General features: G+C 40.0%; 2 protein-coding genes across 2 annotated transcripts; one reads left to right on the plus strand and one right to left on the minus strand.

Moving 5' to 3' along the window:
• Positions 1 to 7,817: 7,817 nt before the first annotated feature.
• Positions 7,818 to 14,265, plus strand: LOC122047606. The gene is made up of 3 exons (XM_042608992.1): positions 7,818 to 8,231; positions 8,524 to 8,654; positions 13,338 to 14,265. Exons 1-3 carry the CDS (start codon positions 8,058 to 8,060, stop codon positions 14,020 to 14,022), a joined length of 990 nt encoding a protein of 329 aa, XP_042464926.1. The 5' UTR covers positions 7,818 to 8,057; the 3' UTR covers positions 14,023 to 14,265.
• A 356-nt stretch (positions 14,266 to 14,621) lies between these two features.
• On the minus strand, positions 14,622 to 22,832 carry LOC122047604 (dolichyl-diphosphooligosaccharide--protein glycosyltransferase subunit STT3B-like). The gene is made up of 6 exons (XM_042608991.1): positions 21,796 to 22,832; positions 19,728 to 20,264; positions 17,530 to 17,984; positions 17,234 to 17,356; positions 15,849 to 15,908; positions 14,622 to 15,087 (listed from the first exon to the last, which is right to left on the minus strand). Exons 1-6 carry the CDS (start codon positions 22,684 to 22,686, stop codon positions 14,958 to 14,960), a joined length of 2,196 nt encoding a protein of 731 aa, XP_042464925.1. The 5' UTR covers positions 22,687 to 22,832; the 3' UTR covers positions 14,622 to 14,957.
• Positions 22,833 to 23,732: the final 900 nt, after the last annotated feature.

Here is a 23,732-nt window from a genome sequence, read left to right on the forward strand (position 1 = left end):
GCCAACGTCATTCTTCGAGCCAAACGAGTGACCCGCTCGGCTCAGGCTCTCGGCCCGCGTAGCTTGTTCTCCTGTCAACCGGACTAATTATACTTGTTTACTCAGATGGCCGATCGGAAAATAGTTTTTGCTCGGATGGTCAATCGGACCAGGGCCTCTCTAATCGACCAATGATCTGTTTCCCTAATGTTGACTTGACTTTGACCTACACCGTGACAATTGACTCGTGCCAAGTAGGCTCTTCCTTACCGTCGCATCATTAAGTAAAATAGAGTTTTTCCCAAAATACGTTATCTCTGGTGGTCTTTTTTTTCCTATGGTTCTTAATAAGGGATTATTATTTGTGTAAGGATGGATTTGTGTTCTTAGAGGATATATATAGGTAAATGAAAAAAAAAATTAAAGTACTGAAGGACTAGTTTTGTGAAAAGAAAAAACTTTTAAATCTCACATACTGTCCGAGGGCGTAGCGTAAACGATGGGTGTATGATGTCTTTGGTATAATGGTCGGGGGTCAATTTTCAAAAACTAATAATCTAGGATTTATCCTACCATGTATATATTCGTGAGACAAGTACTATGGAGTTGTTAAGGTAACAGATCTATTATTTTTTTTATTATTCTCACATAGAATATATTAATTAGGATTTATCTGTACTCTCGAATATACCTTAGTAATCGATGAAAATTTTTTATAGAATGTAGCCGCTTACTTTTAGGATTAGTTGGGGAATACTCTATATTATCAAAATAAAAAGTTTTTAAATGTTTATTATGCAATGAATTTATAAAGTAAATAAATAAAGGATAAAAATGATATCACGAGGTGGAATTATGACGGTGACATGGAATTTGAGGCATATATTAGTGATGGGGAATCCATTGTAGATATGGAGATTTGAGATGCCAATTCCTCAATTATTCCTCAATTATACACTCTTAAATATAAATACAACTTTTCTAAAATTTTAAATAATCTAAAACATATTTAAATCATAGCTAGGTCTAATTTATTGCAATGATTTAATAATTAAATTATTTAAATACTATTTATCAAAAAGCATATTATTTGCAAAGGAGGACAAGGGATCTTGAGTTTTGCTTAGCTGTTTACCATTTCATAAGATTCTTAGGGGTTTTTTTATTATTGAGAAATAATATTTTCTTTAGATTTTTTGTTTAAATTTTCTGAACAAATTATTATGAACTTAAATATTATATTTTTCAGCAATTTAAAATTTGAAGAGAGAAAAAAAAAGTGAAATTATTTGAGATGGGACTCATTGGAAAGGAATAAAACAGTACAGCTGGATCCCAATCACAAAGGATAATATTCCTTGTAGGGGACTCATCACATGTTATAAATATGAGTTGAGTAATGAACTGTAATTAAATCAAGTATTTGATTTATGTTTAAGCTTATTTGATATGGTAAAAGGATTAAGTTAAATTAAATTTAAAATGAATCAAGTCACTAGAATCATTGATCAAATTTGATTTAATTTATTTTTTTATTAGTTTGAGTTTGATTTAAATTTGACTTGAAGTTGATTCTTTTAAATATTATTAAACTCTCAATTCAAACTTATATGATTATTTAAAATTATTATTTATTTGATTAGGTATTGAATTTGATAATTCAAATTTATTTATTTATTTTTTAATTTTCTGTATTTATTTATTTAGTAGGTGTATAAGAGTTTTATTAATAAATATAATTTATGAATATTATTTATAAACATTAATTAACTGAACATATATGTGTTCACGAATTATTTAAACTTGTTCATTTAATTGATTTTGCATATATTGAAGAAACATAAATAAGTTCCATGCAATCTAGATGAATTATATGACATAAGCTTTTTTATTTAATCAATTTTATTTATACCTAATACGGTATCATCTTAGTGGCCTTTTCAGGATAGTCTCACGCACTCTAAATGGATTATATTTGACATGATGAATAAGTGTCTTGTATGATATAAGAGTTTCATTGGTCTTTATGCTACGGACTCTATCCTGCGGATTGTTACGGACCATTGCCATGTCATATTATTTTAATATAACATTTTCTCTTTCTTTTTTATTTCTCCTACTTCTCCGTTCTCGTTGCATGACCACGCCTCGCTCGTCACCTCGCCGTGCCTCGTTGTCGTGCCTCATCGCCGCACCTCGTCACCACTGGCCACCCGCCCCGCCGCCGGCCGTCTGACCACTGCCGAACTATGGGAGAGCGATCGCGTCCGGATTCCAACTGCTGTCGCCTGCCCATCATTCTCGTCGAACCGAAGCAGCTCACCGCGCCTCTTCGCGCGCCCGCCACCCGCCCCGGCCGCCGGCCATCTACCCACCGCCGGCAGCCTCCGGTCGCCTGGACCCACCCACACTATAGACCAGAAGGTGAACCCATCGGGGATAGCGTCCGGAATCCGGCCGCGATCGCGCTAGATTGGGTTCCTCCTCTCAGCTCGATTTCAGCCGCGATCCAGCGCTATCGCGGCCGTGTTGGGCAAGCGACCGTATTCCGGCGCCATCGCGGCCGAAATCTAGACACGATCGCGCCAGAATCCAAACGCGATCGCGCGGCCGGAATCCAGACGCGATCGCGTCAGAATTCCGCCGCCATCGCGTCCGGATTCTGGCGCGATTGCGTCTGGATTCCGACCGCGCGATCGTGTCTGGATTCTGGCCACCTGCCTCCGGCCACGATCGGAGGCAGTGGTCAGCGGAGCGGCGACGGACAGGCGAGTGCCCAGCAGCGACGAGGCGCGGTGAGGCTTCATTACAGGGGCGAAGAAGAAGGAAAAAAAATATGAAAGAGAAAATATTATATTAAAAAAAAAGATTAATATGACATGGTTGTTGTGGGTCGCGGACGAGTTCGCATGCTCGTGTCCGCATTTTAACAAATCTGTATATATATATAGAGAGAGAGAGAGAGAGAGAATTGTTATGCTACGGACTCTATCCTGCGGATTGTTACGGACCACTGCCATGTCATATTATTTTAATATAACATTTTCTCTTTCTTTTTTTATTTCTCCTGCTTCTCCATTCTCGTTGCATGACCGCGCCTCGCTCGTCACCTCGCCGTGCCTCGTTGCCACGCCTCATCGCCGCACCTCATCACCGCTGGCCACCTGCCCCGCCGCCGGCCGTCTGACCACTGCCGAACTATGGGAAAGCGATCGCGTCCAGATTCCGGACGCTGCCGCCTGCCCATTGTTCTCGCCGAACCGAAGCAGCTCACCGCGCCTCCTCGCGCGCCCACCACCCGCCCGGCCGCCGGCCATCTGCCCACCGCCAGCGGCCTCCGGCCGCTTGGACCCACCCACACTATAGACCAGAAGGCAAACCCGTCGGGGATAGCGTCCGGAATCCGGCTGCGATCGTGCTAGATTGGGTTCCTTCTCTCAGCTCGATTCCAGCCGCAATCCAGCACTATCGCGGCCGTGTTGGGCAGGCGACCGTATTCCGGCGCCATCGCGGTCGGAATCCAAATGCGATCGCGCCAGAATCCAGACGCGATGGCGCGGCCTGAATCCAAACGCGATCGCGTCAGAATTCCGCCGCCATCGCGTCCGGATTCTGGCGCGATTGCGTCTGGATTCCGGCCGCGCGATCGTGTCTGGATTCCGGCCACCTGCCTCCGGCCACGATCGGAGGCAGTGGTCAGCGGAGCGGCGACGGACAGGCGAGTGCCCAGCAGCGACGAGGCGCGGTGAGGCTTCATTACAGGGGCGAAGAAGAAGGAAAAAAAATATGAAAGAGAAAATATTATATTAAAAAAAAAGATTAATATGACATGGCCGCTGTGGGTCGAGGACGAGTTCGCATGCTCGTGTCCGTATTTTAACAAATCTGTATATATATAGAGAGAGAGAGAGAGAGAATTGTTATGCTACGGACTCTATCCTGCGGATTGTTACGGACCACTGCCATGTCATATTATTTTAATATAATATTTTCTCTTTCTTTTTTTATTTCTCCTGCTTCTCCGTTCTCGTTGCATGACCGCGCCTCGCTCGTCACCTCGCCGTGCCTCGTCGCCGCGCCTCGTCACCGCTGGCCACCTGCCCCGCCGCCGGCCGTCTGACCACTGTCGAACTATGGGAAAGCGATCGCGTCCAGATTCCGGACGCTGCCGCCTGCCCATTGTTCTCGCCGAACCGAAGCAGCTCACCGCGCCTCCTCGCGCTCCCACCACCCGCCCGGCCGCCGGCCATCTGCCCACCGCCGGCGGCCTCCGGCCGCTTGGACCCACCTACACTATAGACCAGAAGGCAAACCCGTCGGGGATAGCGTCCGCAATCCGGCCGTGATCGCGCTAGATTGGGTTCCTTCTCTCAGCTCGATTCCAGCCGCAATCCAGCACTATCGCGGTCGTGTTGGGCAGGCGACCGTATTCCGGCGCCATCGCGGCCGGAATCCAAATGCGATCGCGCCAGATTCCAGACGCGATCGCTCGACCAGTTCGGCCTGCGCGCCGTAATTCAGCGCGATGGCCAGGATGGGACCGGTATTGGCGGACGTCCGCGCGATCGCATCTGGATTCCGGCCACCTGCCTCCAGCCACGATCGGAGGCAGTGGTCAGCGGCGACGGACAGGCGAGTGGCCAACGGCGACGAGGCGCGGTGAGGCTTCGTTACAGCAGCTAAGAAGAAGAAAAAAAATATGAAAGTGAAAATATTGTATTAAAAAAATAGATTAATATGACATGGCTGCTGTGGGTCGCGGACGAGTCCACATGCTCGTGTCCACATTTTAACATATATATATATATATATATATATATATATATATATATATATATATATATATATATATATATATATATATATATATTTCTTATTAAATTTATTTATTCAGACTATTATATATTTATTTATTTTTAATATGTAGGGTGGATTGAACTTGGTATACAATGCAAAACGACTCAATAGCTCTATTGGATTATATGTCAGATGTGGGTCATGTGGCTCAAACTAGGTTGAATTATGGGTGGCCCGACACGAATGTCACCTATAGGTCTGCATACGGATCGTGCCTAGTTTACGTTCATGCCATGCATGAGTTCAACTTGACCCAAAGACCTAATTGGGCTGGCATAAAATACCCTAACCCTAGCCGATGGTAGGTCATGCCAGATACGTCTCACACTTACATGAATCCAATCTTTTGAACACCAATGGGAGTTTACTTACATGAATCCAAGGAGATTAATGCAATATCATTGATCATTAAAATAATACTCTCTCTCACTCATATCTAATTAAGATTAATAAAGTCAAATCTTAATTAGATTATGCACGAGAGATAAAAGATCTCAAGAGAAAGATATGTCAACTTAGTGGGACTTGATTTACATTATTCTCCACTTTTCAGTTGCTGTAGGAGTAGGACTTTTAGCAATTTTGTTGTAAGGGAACAAAGATTATTTCATTGAGAGGTTCATCTTAAAGATGATAATCTGGTAATGATTTGATTCGACTTGATTATGTGAAGTACTATTAGTGGTAGGATATTTAGTACCAAAGTGATACGATATGAAGTTTTATCTGGTTTAAACTTGTTAATAAAATATTGAGTTTGAACTTAGATGAACCAAACAATTGAAACGGTTATTCAAGCTTAGCTTGATTTATCGAATTATTAATTTAAATTTATTTGATTGTTTGAAATTTTTATATTATTAAAATTGTTTAGTTGGTTAGTGAATTCATTTGTTAGTTTATTTTGAGGGCTTCTTTAGTTATTTAGAAATTTGATAAGAGTTTTATTGATAGACATAGTTTATCATCTTTGTTGGGCATTGTTCTGTAGTTCTTTTACCCTTAGACTAATACATGTTTTTTTTAATCCAGTTATCTAGTTTTTCGAATAGACTAATCCTAGAGGTGACTGGTCTCGTTCCACACAAATTTTGCACCGTCCATCAGGATAAATCGGGAAGCACTCACAGAGGCTCATTCAAGCGACCAGTGTTCTTAGATTTACCGTCTCACTGGAAGAAAATTCTTGCAGTGTGCCACAGCTGGATTCGAACTTTAAATGTCTCATTAACTACTTATAAGACTTAACTGCTACACCGTAATCCCGAGGGCGACTAATACATGTTAATCCTTGTAGATTTTAGTTAAAACATCAAATTAATTAATTAATTAAGTCAGTGGAATCTTATGTAGGTCATATTCTTGAAAGATAAAAAACTAAACCTTTGTTTACTTATATATAGAGAGCTAGGAGAGGAAAGCATTCTTATTTGCTTACCTTTGTCTTTTCGAGCAAGAGAAGAGGTAATAAACTTTTACCAAAATAACTTTATAATTGATCATCTTTGTCCAATAGTCGGCAATCCTCATCAAGTGTCTCATCAACTATCAGTATTGCTAGATGTCACTCAAATTGTTGTTGAATCATATCTAAACTCTCGTAACTCCGTTGCCACAAAGATAGAATCCTCTTCACCTAGGTAAGACAAGTATGATCTCGTCGAGACCTAATTCCTTCCCTTAAAGAATCTCTTAGGTAAGCCAAGGTAGTGAGTTCGACATCATCATGATTACTCTATCATCTTTCCTTCGACCCTACTACACCTACAAATAGTTAAATACAAATAGATTCTATTTAATGTTGGCACTAATAAAGTCTCCTTCCTACTTTGTAGTGACAACTACTTGTGGAAAGCAAAGTGCAATGAACCTCATTTGAGAATCATATTATATAAATTTGTTTAATATTTGGGGATAAGAAAGCATATAGCATGACATGTAGAGCACACTACAAAATGAAATGAAATGAAATGAAATGGCACGAAATGAAATTACTTTCTCTGTGATATCATGATGAAGAGATGTGGTGATCTATATGTAGGAGTACAATTAAAGTAATCACTAGATTTTTAATTAAGTTGTTTATTCATTGCCACAATGATGAGCAATCATGCTGCAAATCTGTCACATGATTACCAGCTCGGTTACACCCTAGGGGCAAAGATGAGCAATCATGTTTGAGCCTAAAGGTGATGTGAATTCGAGACTATTTCTCGTGTTCATTGCTTTAAAAAATAATACAATTATGTAGATTCAATCTCTTATTTGTTTGATAATCCTTTAAACCTAACTAGCTCGCCATTAGACCGAGCAATTATGGGTAAGAAGAGACGACTCCTTAAAATGTGAAGGTGAAGAAACCTCTACTTCTTATATGGGCCTTGGCCCAATAACTTATATGGGCATCGAGTTAGCCCAATAACTTGATTTTGGGTTTAGCTCACACCTTGGTCTTGCGATTTTTTTCCCCTAACACATCATGGGTTGGGTTAGATCATGAAAACATTGAGTGTAGTCACGGAAATAATTGTCGTGGTGACTTGGATCATATTAGTAAGCGAAAAACATCGCGAATGTATTCAAGGACCTAGACGAAGAAAGATGTGATCATGTGAGTGATTCATAGGAGTGAAGAGTGGACATATAAATTGACTTAGTAAGTGGAATAGGAATGTTAGTGATCGAGTGAGCATATAAATTTTATAATTTTTGTTTTAAAAACTAAAGGGATCTAGATGAAACTTTCCCTTTTAATAAAGAAAAACGGAAACTAAAGGGGTCTAACTGAAACTTCCCCTATCAACCACAACTGTCGGAAAGTAACTTGAGCAACTCAACACTACAAGACCACAAAGCAAGAATGTCCTTAGAAGCCCACTGAGATTTCGCCACGTACGATCCCTTTCCCATGCCGACAGACCGAAGCCTTCTTAGAAACCCACCCAGAAAGCGCCGCGTGTCACCCAACTCCCTTGGCTGCTCTCGAGCCGCTCCCTTTACTAAAGCACTTGCCCTTCCACAAAAGGGGATCCTTTTCCTTCAATCCTCCTCTTCCTTCAATCGAAATCGGCGAGCCTTTGAGCGCAATCTGCTGGGCGATTCCACGAGATCTCGGTCTGCAGCTCGAGATCTACCCATCTGTGCGGGTACGAATTCGAATTCCATATCTTCCGATTCCCTCCTCCCCTTCGCGGCGTCTGCAATCGAAGAGGCCGATAGCTATGGCATCTCTTTCGCAAGAGCGAAAGAATGATGCTTTTGCTCTTCCTGCGTCGGCGATCTGTTCTGCTTCCCCTTCTTCCTCGTGTTCTTCTGCTTCTGGCTCGAAGTACATCGAGCACAATGTATCCAAGTTGGACACGCTTGCAGGCGTCGCCATAAAGTACGGTGTGGAGGTAATTTGGATCTTCTTTCTTCACCAAATCGCGATCTAATGTGTTTGCATAAATTGCATTGGCTTGGAAGTTGTCTACAGCAAAGAAAAATCTCCTCTTTTCATTGATTTTGCCAAAAAGAACTGATATTGATAGATTGATCAAGCATTATGTAGTAGTTCATGCTCAAAGATTTTCTTTTATGTAGATCATTTAACTGTTCTTTTATCTGTATGTGCAAGATTTTGATGTTTTCTATCAGCAAAATTTCCATGGTTAGCTACTGAGATTGATCTCTTTTGTTCATGAGAAGGTTGCAGATATCAAGCGAATTAATGGCCTATCGACGGATCTTCAAATGTTCGCGCACAAATCATTGCTTATTCCTCTTCGCGGAAGGCATCCACCGCCTTCTCCCATCCAATCTAAAGCTTTGGTTGACAGGTACTGACTGAATGAGCATTAGTAATGAAGCAAATTACTGTTTAGATAGCTAGAAAAGATAGTAAGGAAGAAATTACATGTTTCCATGGAGTCGATATATGCATATCGTCCATCATCGTTCCGCACTAGAATATCCATTAAGAAAACAGCGAAAATCGCATGCTTTTCATTGATACCGTCGTAGCTTTAGTTTCCCATTCAGAAATGAGTCTTGCAAGTATAGAGATTATAACTGTTGGGTTTTGTCCTATGTAGTTCGTTTTTTTTTAAAACATGCCTAGCGGAAATAAAAATATAATAATTTTTAATTATTACATCAGCATAATCATAATTTTATGAAAAATAAATTACTCTAGGTATACTTGACGGTTCGTGATCGGACCTTGTAGATAGTGTTTATTAGTCTCACAAGGCTAGTCTCCATCGGATTCAACGAGCAAGTTGTCGATTGATGTAGAGTGGAATTGGAATCAACCAAGCGACGCTCGGAAGCCTCACCTCTATTAGTATCGACGTCGAGCTTTTGTCAAGATGATTTTTAAAGTCTGAGTCGAGTCTCCGCTTGAGTACTAACCAAAGTGAGGAGACATAACGATCCGAGAAAGGGATCACAGCTCCATTTGTACCAGCGGTACAAATTAACTGCCGTACGAAACAAGTTGGACGGTAAACTAAATCGCCGGAACAACCCCTCAGACGGCAAGGAAAATTGGCCGGAACCGAACTTGATTGCTGTTCACGTTCAAAAACGTGAATTGCTCTTGCTTCAAGTGCTTGGTCATCAACGTGAACATCTTCACGTTCCAATTGGTCGATAATACAAAGCAACGTGAGCTGCTTCGCAGCTCACGTTCCAATTGGATAGTGACGCCGAGCAATTCAAGCAACACCAAGCAACTTGAGTTGCTTGCCAATGCAACTCATCCTCAACAGCAACTTGCTGTTCCCGTTGCTCACAGCAACATGAACAGCTGCAACTCATCCAAGTAACGTGAATTGCTTGAGTTGCTTGTCCACGCAAACGTGGGTTGTGGGTGTCGGCGGCGAGAAGCAGTTCGGATCCTCTGTCCCGAAGATGCCTCTGTCCCGATGTCTCATTCAGAAAACGACAAAAAAACGTGCCAAACACGTGCTTTTCTCCTTCGCTCTCTGTGCCGTGTAAACACTCACCGAAGCTTGCTTTTCTCTCGAAGGCAACTCCAAAGCTGATCGATCCAGGATGGATCTGATCGGTCTGTGGACCGATCCACCTATGGCCTGATCGGTCCACAGACCGATCAGGGCTCTGTAAGGACCGATCGGCCTAGGGCCTGATCGGTCTGGGGACCGATCAGCCTAGGGCCTGATCGGTCTGGGGGCTGATCGGTCCCCAGACCGATCAGATCCGTCCTGGATCGATCAACTTTGGAGTTGCCTTCGGGAGAAAAGCAAGCTTCGGCGAGTGTTTACACGGCACAGAGAGCGAAGGAGAAAAGCACGTGTTTGGCACGTTTTTTTGTCATTTTCTTAATGGGACACCGGGACAGAGGCATCTTCGGGACAGAGGATCCGAACTGGGCGAGAAGCGGAGAGGGAAGAGGAGCATAGAATTCCTAAAACAATTTTTAGTAATTTTTTCTCTCCAAGATCAAATCCTATTTATACACCTCTACGTGACTTGAGAAGCAAGTTATCTTGCAAAGTAAATCAAAATCATTAAGATTAAGTTTTGTTCAAAATTAAATCATCTTAGTTTATAATTAAATCAAATCCTTTTGATTTATTATGAAACCATAATGAATCAACATCGCCTACAATAAGCATAGTCCATCCGTGCTTCTGTTACGTCAAACTGTTTTTATTTTTTTTTCCTTCGTTTAGTCCAACCAAACTTAATCTCTCTCGATCTGATAATTCAATTCTCAAATTTGTTTTAAGTCATTTGGATAAACTTGTAGTGCGTGTGATCCAATAAATTCCTGATTAAGTTGGTCGTCCATTATGGATCGATAATGAGTGGCACCTAGTGATACATCATGATCCTCAATTGATTGGAAAATCAAACGGTTGATTCCAGAACTACTTCTGAACCTTTCAACAACTATAGTTAGTCGTGTCTCGTTCCTTTCACCCGTCTTATACCCAATTGGTTCAGGACATAACCTATGCGTGAATCCCTACTAGGCTGACTACGTCACACCTAGCCCAAGTAATGCTTCCTCGTCCTGTGGATTCAAATTACTCGTACATGTGTCCAAGAGTACAATATGTTGGATCAAGTTGCACATGAGAAGGAGGGTGAATCACGTGGTTTTGAAAATCTCGTTCTTTTTTATTTTCAAATCAAAGTACAAACGTAGCGAAATAAGAGAATAGACAAATGAAAAACATTACGAACACAAGCGGTTTACTTGCTTCGGAGTCTTCGACTACTCCTACTCCAAAACTCAGGTCCTGCAAACCTATCGATGGGTAATCCACTAACAAACCCTCTTCCAGTACTTTCAGAAAAGGAGATCGAGTACAAAGAGATTGGAAAAGTGTAACAGATTACACTTTCCGTTTACAGAAATTAACTACAAAAAATGACTTTGTTACCGACACGTAGGAATTGAAGTGAGAGCGCACGAGTGTCGATGTTGATCTGCCTACCATGATTGGAAGTCTTCGGAGCAATTGTTGGGCACAGCAGCTTCGCAGCAGAGTCACAACAAGAAGTCGAAGTAGTCGGAACCTCAAATAGACGCGTAGTAACTCGCATAGCAGTTGTTTTTTAAAGTTTGAACAAGGTTGCCTTAAATAGGGCATGGAAGGCGCCTTTCGTGGCTACGGAAGGCGTCTTCAACGTGGTAAATTTGATCCTGATTTCAATGTATCTTATCTGCGACAAGGTCCAAAATTTATCTCTTCAAAGGCACCTTCAAGTCATTGAAGGCGCCTTCCACGAACAGTACGAAGGCACCTTCCAATGCTTAAAGGCACCTTCGGGTACTATTCATTCGAAGACTTTTTGCTCCTTTTGACCTGCAAGTTGTTTTAATCCAAATCTAAAACATCTCACATGTAAAACAAAGTTAGCACTGTGATAATAAGTAGTAATTAGCTCATTGTCCTCTCAAGACTAGGAATTAGTCAAGGTCTCAGATTAAGGATTCAAAATGGACCTAACATGGACCGACGCTTACTGTCCCCCAAACGGGACACATCCTCACTTAGTCACTCTCCTCCAGTGACTTATCTTTACTTATCAATTTACTATTGGTTGACTAGCCTCTTGACCCACCAGGTCTTCATACCAATTGTCCGGTCCGTAGACCTAATTAGACTTCCATCGGTTGTCCGGTCCCGCGGACCCAACCGGTCTTCTTGTCAGATATCCGGTCGGCCCGTTGACCTATTTGGACTTCGCACCAGCTATTCGGTCCCGCGGACCTAACTGGATTTCAGCCTTTGGACTTGGTAATTCCTGCACACTCGGTAAAGCAATTAAATCACAAAACACCTAACTTAACTTTCTTGTCATTCATCAAAACCTGAGTTAGACCGTTAGTGCAATCTGCACCGACAAAATACTCTTAACATGTGATGCTTTGACCAAAAACTTTGAGTAACAATCCTGATAAGTGGCCATAGGATATACATCTCCTTGCAAGGAGCAGTGAATCCTTTGTGGGCTATCCAATTACATTCGAGCACTTCGAATTATACCCAATCATCTCAGGCCCACACCTCTATGGAGATGTTTACTTAAAATGTCAAAGTATAAGTCTTCATGACTAAGGTGACTTGAATACCTTAAATCGAAGGAAATTTGCATTCGAGCTGCAATGAGATATCTATATATGTAGAGAATCATATAAAGTCTCATAGTAGATGACTCCAATGAACTAATTATCATAACTAGTATCCACGTTTAACTCTCGACATCTTAATGTCTCCAACCAATAAGCAACAATTGCGTGGTTAGACCAAGAAGTATAACACGTGCTAGTCTCACAAAATCGATGATGTCTGAACTTATCAATTTTCAACGACTAAAGACTATTTTAATACATTTATAATTGCACATGTAGAAATGCTCACTAGTTGTGATCCAATCATAAATTTTCTTATGCTATGAATCATATTACGGATATTCAGTAAATGAGTTTAAAATTCAATTATACACATAAGAAATGTGCAATCAAATAGTGAATTTCATTTATCCAATAAATGACATAATATCTAAAACAATTACACAACTTTCACATATAACAATGATGCTAAGGTTGTTTTAGTTTCATCTCATATGCCTGCGTGTTCTTTCAAAGCTAAAAGTTTTCGCCTCAATATGAGCAGTGTCGCATGCTTGTCATAAATCATGATCATCTATTTTTTCAAAGAGTGGAAGAGAGTTAGCCATCTAGGATAGAATTCTTTCGCATTGAGTAACTTCCATGTTCATAATGAGAGCATTCAAATATCAACATAAATTTCGAAGTAGTCAAGACGATGCATGAATTGTATCCGCGACTAGATTTTTGAAATTTTAAAACAACGAAGAGAATTTGGTAAAACATAATCGACCACTAGGTACTTTTCTGTTTCTCCAATAGCTCGTCGGCGTGTAGAACTCTTTGCTTGAAAAACTGCTTATTTGTTCTTGATAGCATCTGCCTAAAATCTATTGTACTGATAAGGTGGTTGCAATTGTACACCATGCAGAGATGTATTAGATTCTTTCCAATCGGCGAAGTTGAAATCTGATGGAAGTTTCATAACCTCGTCGGCCATGAGTACGTTACAGAGATATTATGGTCTTACACAGCATAAAAACATATCTACACCTGAAGGTACCGAAATGATGACTGTTTACCGAGCCTGCAGCTCACCGAACCTTGAGAATGAATCGCTTTTGAAATCAGCACCAGCTTCTACTACACAACTCAGAAGCCACCGCTCAGATAATGACCTTGAGCAGGCCTTGCTGCTTGATAAATCTGGAGATGCTAGTGATGGTGAGAAATTGACGATGGATAAGTCGGTCAGGCGCCGCCAGAAAACTGACAATGATCCTTTGATCACTCCTGAGGCAGCAATCGAGGACGACGATAAGGGCTTAGTAACTAGGATTCGAAGAGGCTTAGCTCCAAGGTCTTTGTTGGCAAGTTTGATCGATCCTGAGCCAGTGAAGCAAAACACAACTCCAACAGAAGAAACATCTCTAACAAACAGTCTTCTGACTGTAAGGAAGTCTTCTAGCAACTCCAGTTTGCAAGACTCAGAAAACGACAACTCGATTTGGACTTACTCTAAATGGACACTGAAACCTGATTCTGTGACAAGGCCAATTTTCTCTGCTTTGCCTAAACAAATCTCAGTCTGGAGGAGCAAAGCTGCTCTAGATTGACACATAAATCTCCTTAGTGGTGCACTGTCACATTGGAGATGGAACATATTATGTGAATTGTTTTGATGTCTTTATGTATTGTTATATTTTTGACAATATAGGTTGTTGTTGTACACCTCTTTAACTAAGAGGAATAATAGATTTAATCATTCAAAATCATATAGTATTTTTTGGAAAAATATTAAATGTTAAGGATGTAGATATGGGATAATAATTCCATTTTTCTCTAGTACAAATATTTTACTGAATTGAAAACCAAAGCAAAAAGGTTGTATATGTGACTTGTATCTTCCTCTTTTTGTATATGTGACTTGTATCTTCCTCTTTTTTCACAAGTAGCTAATAGAAGACAAGGTACAAGTGATGTGCAAAGCCATGGTGAAGTGCAAGGTTGATGAGGCGATGAGCAACCTGTGATAACAAGGTTGAATGACCGACACTGATGAGGTTGAGAAGGTTGAGAAGGTCGAGCAGGACTGACAAAGTAAGAGTGCAGTGCATACAAATCGATAAGGGCATTGGATTAAGTCGGGAGATTAAACTTGGCATGAAAATTTGAACATGCCTGTTGCCCAGCATCTTTAATTGTATCATGAGCATCCACAAACAGCTCCAATTTTATTGCAAGATTCCAGAGGTATCGCAATCACAAACATCTAAAAGGATGGTCTAACGACAAATTTAAGTTATCCTTAAAACAAAATTCGGACACGAAAAATCTTTAAACTCGAATAAGCTATCCATCTAGGAATACTAATGATAAATACTCACGCCCTGAATAACCCCGCAGTTGATCAAATCTCTGGTTTTGCTATACTCAGTTTACCCTTCCGTCAGCATAGTGGCAGCATATCTTGAAATTTTGTCTGATTCAATGTTTCTTTCTCATTTTTTTCCCCAACAAGTAGATGGTTGGTATTCAGAAAGACGGTACCTCACCATCGGTTCTTGGGAGGCTTGACTTTGTAGATACGAATAATCCAGTTTGATGTTGTGAATGCCTCTTCTAGGTATTCGAGTTTGATGTCCTTGTTTCCAATTTCGACTCCTCGGGCACGGTCGTACCTTACATTAAGAAATTATTCATGGTTAGACGAGTGCAAGGTTAGCATCGTCTAGAGTGAAAAGAAATATATTTGGACAAAACCATATTTTTAAAGAAAAATGTCAAACAACAGTTGATTGGGACTGGATTAAGTAAAATTGAAGATTTCCATGCAGATTAAAATTTAACAGTCATGTTATTTGCAAATAAGTGCCAGATTGTGAGGCGAGGAGAGAGCAACTAGCTTGCCAATGAGAATTTGGAAGGCAAGACAATTCTAAGCAAACTGATGGAACCGAAAGCAGGGAAGCAGAAGGAGATGGTGAGAAGTTGACCTCCACGTTTGGGAAGGAAGAAGAAAGCCACATGTGCAGCAACATCAGTGAGCAAAGAGCTGTTTTGTGAACGTGCAGCAGCAACGGCGTAGAAGGGTGGGAAATTTAGATGGCATCTTTTAATGCAAAGGCAGAGGAAAATCTGTGGTGCTAATGAGTGACTACGTTCTCTAAAGCTGAATATGACCAGTACTTGACACTGGTGCAAATTCAAATGTCTGACAGCTATATAAAAAATTTTCACATGATCAACACACTTGAACTACGCTAAGAGTGTTGATATCATACATGAGTACGGAAAGGATAGATTAAGAGTCAGAAATCAAAGGTGAGACACGGATGGTGTTAAGAAAATACAGAAGGGGAAAGGCATACACGGTGTTTCGTCATTTGGATCAAAAACAAGATAATATTGTCGAGGATGTGCACCAATGAAAACAACTTACCCAGTGGGCTTCCCATATTCAGTAGTCATCTCCCCAAACCGGTAATATGCGAGCTTGTACCTGGTCATTAAGAAAGATAAATTTTAGTAACAAAACATAAAACCAACAGCATGATTTATTTTATCTCAACATTAAGTCAGAATATAAATAGAGCTGAGTCGATCTTCCAAGAAAACAAATCTTAGAATTCATTCAAAAATGATAAATTATAGGAAAAAGTTGCTCAGTTTTGTGTACATAGCCAGGTAGGTGGCATGAGTCATGAGTCCATGACATTTGCAAAAACTTGAAATGGAAGAAGTGAATATCCACATTCCAATATACAGTTCCCTGATGAAATAGTCATACGACAAGTTTTGACACCAAACCAAGACTCGTTTTTCTTCTACAGCATGCTTTCTAACAGGACCTAATTGTTGATTTTGTATGCATAGCCACACAGGTCCAAAAAGAAAAGGAGTGGATATCCACATCAAATTAAAACTAATGATTCCGATCCAACTTGATGGGGGTGATAGCCATGCCAAAGGTTTCTAGACAAAATCTATAGACACGAGTGGGAATCTTTTCCTTCTAACAGATATACCATCTTGTCGACTTTGTATGCAACATTGACTACCATTTTTGCAAGTTTGCAAATTTATAGTTAGTCACTTTAATCATGCATGTAATGCTTATATCAAATAATGTGTTGTATTTTTCTATAACAGCAAGTGTACCCAGGGTGGAAGGAAGAAATACCCTATAATGAAACATAAATTCACATTTGCTTAATGTTATCCACGCCACAAGAAGAGGAGCATTTATTTGTTGTATGATAAAAATGGTAAACTTGTATCTGAAAACTACACAAATGTAATGCTACAAATTCATATTCGATCTATGTAACCCATTGTGCAGGAAGATGATACTTTTGTAGTATGAAAAATCGAAGGTAAGAAAAGTAACAGACTTGTATCTGAGTCTCTATGCAGCAAAATCACTGTCAGAATGACAGAAATCTTGTCACTCTGAAAAAGATGATATTTCCTACAATGGGGGTTCCAATGCATTATGGTTGTCCTAAAATTGGATCAAACTAAGACTTACCCTCAAAGTTTCTTCAGTTTAGATTAAGGTCAGGCATAAACAGTATCTGCAGAACTAAGGCATTAATTGGCCTACAATGACACTAAATATGTGGTGATGCTGTATTTTGACCAAGCAACGGTTTCAATTGCTAAAAAATCTTGATTGCAGTATGCATTCAAATTCTCTGAAAACCAGAATAGCTTCCAGACTAACATTAACGTTATATTAATGGTTGAAGACCTGCAAAGAGTGCTTAGAAAGAAAAATATTTTTATGATAGTGAAATAATCCAATCATCTTGAGGAACAACTTACATGAGACAGTTCAACATTTTTGGTGCTGCTCCCTTGTCGACACGATATTCACCATTCACTAGATAATCTGGTTCTTTTATTACAGGAAAAACCCCACCACCAATACGAACCATCCAAAGAAATCTGTAGAATTGAACCAAACATAAAAATAATTTGTATGTTAGCACAAAACACCAACACCAAGGTTACTCGTATACATTGGTCCATGTATGACAAAAGAGGGAGGAAAAAATTAAAGATGAACCCAAATAATTTATGCTAATGGCAAAGCTGATTGTATGTCTAAGCAAGCTTACTTGTTAATATCATCAGAGGAATACCCAGTAAGACCCCCAAATACAACAAGCACATAATCTACATCCAATGACTGCATTATTTCATACGCTTCAGGCTCATATGATGACATTGCCCGTCCAACAGTGGCAATATGTGTATTATTCCAGGTGTTATTATCCACAATAACAGTCCTATTTCCCATTGCAGTTATCTGGTAACCGTAGTCCCACCAAGACATTACTTTAGCATCAGCAGGAGTATTTTGCCTAAGCCAATAATAGGCCTCCCTATAATCATCAAATATAACCCTACCACCATGGGCACCCCTAGCAGCCAAGACAATAGAAGGAGAAGAGTATGCTTCAGATGTAACCCAAGTGCAATGAATAGCATATCTGCTAAGCAAATAAAAAGCACCAACAAGCAGAGCAATAGCGCAATTGTGCTGGAATGGAAGGGATTGATCTGCTGATGCCTGCCAGCACACACACAAAAAAAGAAAATATTTACAGTAATTAATTTCAGTTGTTAACTGCAACTGAAAAAACAAAATTATGGAATGGACTAGAAAGAAGTAACTAGGACTACTCAGAACCACAGAACAAGAATTTATATGCAGTTCAAACAATTAAGTAAATTTTACAAATATCAAGAAATTAAGTTATGTACTTGTGCACAAGTATTTTATTATCACAAACTCCTGGTCTTGTTTAAATATCACTAACTAGCAAGTGAAAAGAAGAGAAAGGAAGAGAGATGAGAACGAAGTAGGGCTAGGGGAATTTAGAAATTTTTAGAATATGAATCTGATTTATATGAATTAATAAAATTAATTTAAAATTTTAATTTTAAATATATTTTTTAAAAAAATATTGGGATAATTTAATTATAATTTATAAAAGTCTATTTGAACTATCCCATTTAAATTAGGAATTGATTGAATTAATTAAATCCACTCTCACGATTGTCACAGTGCTATAGTGGCCGCGAGCATTGTGACGCCACTGAGATGCCGCAAGTGTCGAGCTAGTAGATAAGTTAGATAAAGGGAAAAGTTAAGTGTGCATAATTTAGTAATTCCTATTTGTTCTCCTAATTGATTGCAATTAAAGTCGACCCAATCTTTTCCTAAAAAAAATTGGGTCGATTACCGAATAAAAAAAAAAGAACGAGTATTCTATACGCCTTCGGCGCCGCCAAAAGCATCGTGAAATGCCTTTGGCACCGCCAATGCCTCTAGGACGCCGGAAGCGTGACGAGAAGTGTAAAAAAAATATTTCTGCGCTTCGCGCAAAAGCGAACGCTTGTGCTTTTGCGTGAAGTGCAGCGAAGCATGTGCTTCAACGACCTCGTGCGCTTTCGAGGTCTCTGAAGCGCAAGGCTTGTGCCTCTGCGCTTTCAAGGTCTCTGAAGCGCAAGGCTTGTGCCTCTGCGCTTTCGAGGCTTCTGAAGCGCAAGGCTTGTGCCTCGCTGCGCTTCGAGCTTAAGTGAGCAAAGCGCTCGCTTTTAACAACTATGGTTGTTAAACATTCTCAGATAATTAGAATCAGTTCTAGTTGCATGTAAAGAGAGTGTTAGAAGAAACTAATAATCGGCAAGAATATTTTCTTGGCCAAGTAACTCCTTTTATCCCGCTTATGGATTTCATCATAGATCTACAAGATACTCTTTTTTTACTCAAATAATATATTTTTTGTGTTCCTGAGATTTATCCTGCTTGGCCTCATGCAATTCTTAAAATTTATATAATGGTTAAAGTAAAGGTAGGTCAAAATTCTTGGTTGCATGGGTAATAATCAGATTATTTCTGATTCATGGCTATGAGTCACCTGGGTAGCACCGGCATTTATTCATATCCAATGTCTAGATTCATTCTCTTATTAGATATTCACAACCAAGTCCGAGTAACATGGAATCTTAATACTTGGTGTCTGCATCATGTAGGAATGGAAATATAAACTATCTAAGCAGAGAAAGAAAGAAAATTGTTTAGATAACCACAGTAGACACAATTAGCTGTAAATAATTAGAGTGGTGATATATGTGTAATTCGCTTACTTCATGGAGACTGGGACTAGAAAGACATAAATGCCTTTTGAAGTTTAAACAACAATTTCATCAACTAACAACTCTCTAACCAAGGTGCAATTTAACCATTCCTTAAAGGTAAACAAAATGGAAGATGCATTGCAAGATATACACATATGGAAAACGTTACCTTAGCTGATGCCTTCAAGCTAGATGACCCTTTTCCAGAAACTGCCAGAGGTGCCTTGCCTTTTGTGCGTATCAAAGATGTTAGATTTTTTACCGTTGCCGAGATCGCTATAGCACTAATAAGGCAGACAGCCGGTGCAGCTACAAGGATCAAGCGCACCATCACTCCAGCAAAATACATACTTGTCAGGCCATACATGACAATGAATATAGTTGCATCTGACAGGCGCTTGAAGCAGAAATAAAGGCCTGCTGGAAAAAGGAAAAGAAGAATGTGGAAGTCAAACATGAAGGATGACCATGCTGTTGGTTGATGCTCTGAAACAGAAGCGATAATTGGTATATGGTCTTTTGCATATGTCGGATCAAGCAAGGAATAAAAGCGGCCAGTCCATGGAGAGATATAGCCACTCGCAGTGCCAATTCCAAGAGCAAGGGCACCAACACTTATAGCAAAGGTCAAAGTAATTCGCAAGAACGATTGGAATAACTGCTTATCATTTAGCATGTACTTCACCCAATCTAAAAAGTAAAATACCTACAAAAAAGAACTGAATATCAGGTCCATTGAAGTATATCAGCTAAGCATTTATTCTCAGGCATAAATAGAATAGTATTATATACAAAAAATAACATATACATTACATCAGACTAAGCATTGCTTGGTTACGATCATAAAGCATAGTAGCTCTGTATACAGAAATATATCAGATAAAAAAAGATACTTAAAGGGCCAGCTAAATTATCAAATCTACGGTGTTGGTTGTCGAGAATAAATATCTAAGAGCATAAAGAAACAAAAAGCCATTTCTAGAACATTGAAAATTTAAAAGAAAGACACAAACCACATTAAAAAACACAATTGTATCAACAGGATCTTAAACGTTAACTAAAAAAGCCATAAAAAGAAAAAGGTTTAATGATGAAATGATGCTAAATAAATAGATTCGGTATCCCACGAATGAGCATATTACCTCTCTTTTACATCAATCATATCGAATAGGATTTAATTCATATGTTGGGATATGCTTAACACATATTGTCACATTTTTTAGGCTTACTCATCCAACTACTATCAATAACAAAGTCAATCATCAACTCAACCAGGAAGAAAAGGAACTGATATAAAAGCTTCCATTCTGGAACTAATACAGTCACGGGAACAAGAAATCAATGTTTGGTGCCCAAATTACCATGAAGCATGGTTAAGCTAATGTATCTTTCCTGAAAGTTCTACAAATGGAACATAATGTGAAACCAAACATGTTTATATCCTATACAGCGCAATTCGTTTAACATGAACTATTAGACTTTACAACCAACTTTGAGATTTTTCTCATAATTATCCTTGATAATTAAAAGAATACTTCAGTTGCTTTCAGAAAACGAACCATGCATAAAATATGAGAATACAATGTTAAGGAGCTTTCTAATATGTATCAGAAGTGTAAGAACATAATGCCAACCATGAAAATTAATAATGGACACAGCAAAAGAAAACAAATTCATGCTGTATATTTTTATGGATTTACAGTGTTTGTATTGAATAGAGAAAGGAAGCTGGATCTTTTAAAGTAGTCATTAGCAACTATCATCAGCCTAGATGCTAGACCAGGTTATCAGTCTCTAAGCTGAAATCACAAAGGTTTCTTTGCAATAAATGATGATCAATTACAATGTTTTTATAAAACCACTATAAAATAATGAGATACATAACTGCTCCAATGATCAGCTACTTTTTTTTTTATTATTATTTTACATTATAGCCAGTTTTTTGAGGTGAAATTACTGAGTAGCATTTCAACCCTATCAACAATCTCCTTCATAAGGGAATAGGGTTTTAGAAAGCTACCATATAACTATATGAATCATTGAAGCAGATCATAGTGCTTTGAGATTTCATCACTTTTTCTAAACACTGCTCATATTAGGAGGGGGGACAAGAACTTTGGACGTTCATATGCAAAGAGAACTAAGAACTTCAACCACATTCATTCTATAGACAATCCACCATTAAATTAGTTTGCATTTAAGGAGTCAAAACAATGGGGGAAAAGGGTCTGACATACCTGCAACAAGAAGAAGACTCCCATGGCCGCCATGTGCTCTCCAGACTGGACATGCTGAAATCCCACAAACCTGATCTGCATGGCGAGGAGCATTCCAAGGATATACATACAATTATAAGCCACATAGAGCCTCATCGAATACCTCCCCGTCACCAGCAAAACTAGAACATACAGAGGGATCAAGTTGATAATAAACACGTATCCTCCCCACGCCGACACCATATAGAAGTACCCAAATGCAGATGCAAGAGCCCAAGCGAGGGATCCGGTGTTAACCGCCTTGACAAACAAGTAGAAAGTGAACAGAAGCGCAAAGATAGCGACGCCCTCATTGTCATAGGACCCAGCGACGGACCTAGAGATGTATCCGGGGCAGATGGCAATGAGCGCGGCGGCCACCAGTCCGGCTCCGGAGTCCCAGATCTCCTTCCCAAAGAAGTAGGCCACGATGGTCGTGTTGGAGGCGAAGAATGGCGCCGTGAGGACGCAGACTTCGCGGATGTGGACGGCAAAGGTGAGGAAGCGGAGGACGCGGTAGATGAGGGCGGCAGTGACCATGAGACCCGGGTAGAGCGTGCCGCCGATGATCCGGCCGAGCGGGTACCAACTCTCGGAGTCGAACCAGTTCCAGAACTCGTAGAAGCCATTTCGGGTGAGGAAGAGGGTGGTGCGGTAGTTGAAGTAGGGATCGAACTCATGGATCATGGACTCGTAGCGGAGGACGCTGAAGAGACGAACGGCGAAGGCGAGCACGTAGATGAGAGCGAGGGAGGCCACGCGGATCAGGAGCTCCTGCTGCTTGGTCTTGAGGCGGAAGAAAGCCTTGAGCGGAGGCGGAGAGGGGGCCGAAGGAGAGGATTTGGCGCCGTTCTCGGCGGCCTTGGCGCCCATGGCGATGCAGGAAATGGAGGAGGAAGCGAGGAGAGGAGATCTGGATCGAGGTCGTGGCGATCTAAGAATTCATCTACGAGGGAGAGGAGAACCTAGGGTTTTGATCCGAGGAGGAAATGGACGGTGACGTCGCCTACTTGAGGAAAAGAGGCAGGGAAGAAGACCCGAAGCGGGATTTTATGTGGCTTGGGGCCTGGCTTGGAACGCCGAGATACGTGCCGAATTGGTGATTTTGGTTCGGAAAATGCTCCGGCTTGACTGAATCCAATCGAGCCGGGCATTGGGCCCAAACTGGACCGTGCCCGGTACATCTGGTTTGTAGGCTCGGCCCACGTGATTCGGACGCTATAATACTGAGTAAAATCGCTCTAATTTAATTAAATTTATTAAATATTAATATATTAAAACAATCTTTTATAATTTAGTTAAAACTAGTAGAATTTCATGTCGAACGACATAACATTAACATCGAAAATAGAACAATTTAACTTAAATTATTGGGAAAAATCAAAGAATGCTCTATTTTACCAGATTCGTCAAAAGCGGCTGCTTTTATTTTGAATTAAAAGGACGCTCACTCCATTAATCCCAGAAAAATAACACCACTAGTTATTGTATGAGTAAGATAGAGACTATATTGTAATAGCTATAAAACTATAGTTAATATGATATTTATATAGTAATTATATTTCGTATTTGATATAATGTAAATATCATTAAATAAGATAAATCTTTGTTGTAGTATAGCAGTTGTCCCCGGGATCATAGTGTCGTAGTACGACATTCAAGTTGTCCCCCATATATCCACAGTTCGAACCTCAGTTATAGCGTATTTGTAGGAATTTTCCTCCAAATGGGGGGCGTAATCAAAAGATATTAGGCGCGTACATTTTCCGATTTACCCTAGTGGTCGGTGGGAAACTTTCGTGAGATCGGATCAGTCATCCTAGAGATAGTCAATGAAACTAACTGTGATTATTATTTTTTATAAAATTATAGCAGTTATAAAATCATGACCACTACAATATAAATATTGTTGAATAAGT

This window comes from Zingiber officinale, chromosome 2B (genome assembly GCF_018446385.1).
Source record: "Zingiber officinale cultivar Zhangliang chromosome 2B, Zo_v1.1, whole genome shotgun sequence".
NCBI lineage: Eukaryota > Viridiplantae > Streptophyta > Magnoliopsida > Zingiberales > Zingiberaceae > Zingiber > Zingiber officinale.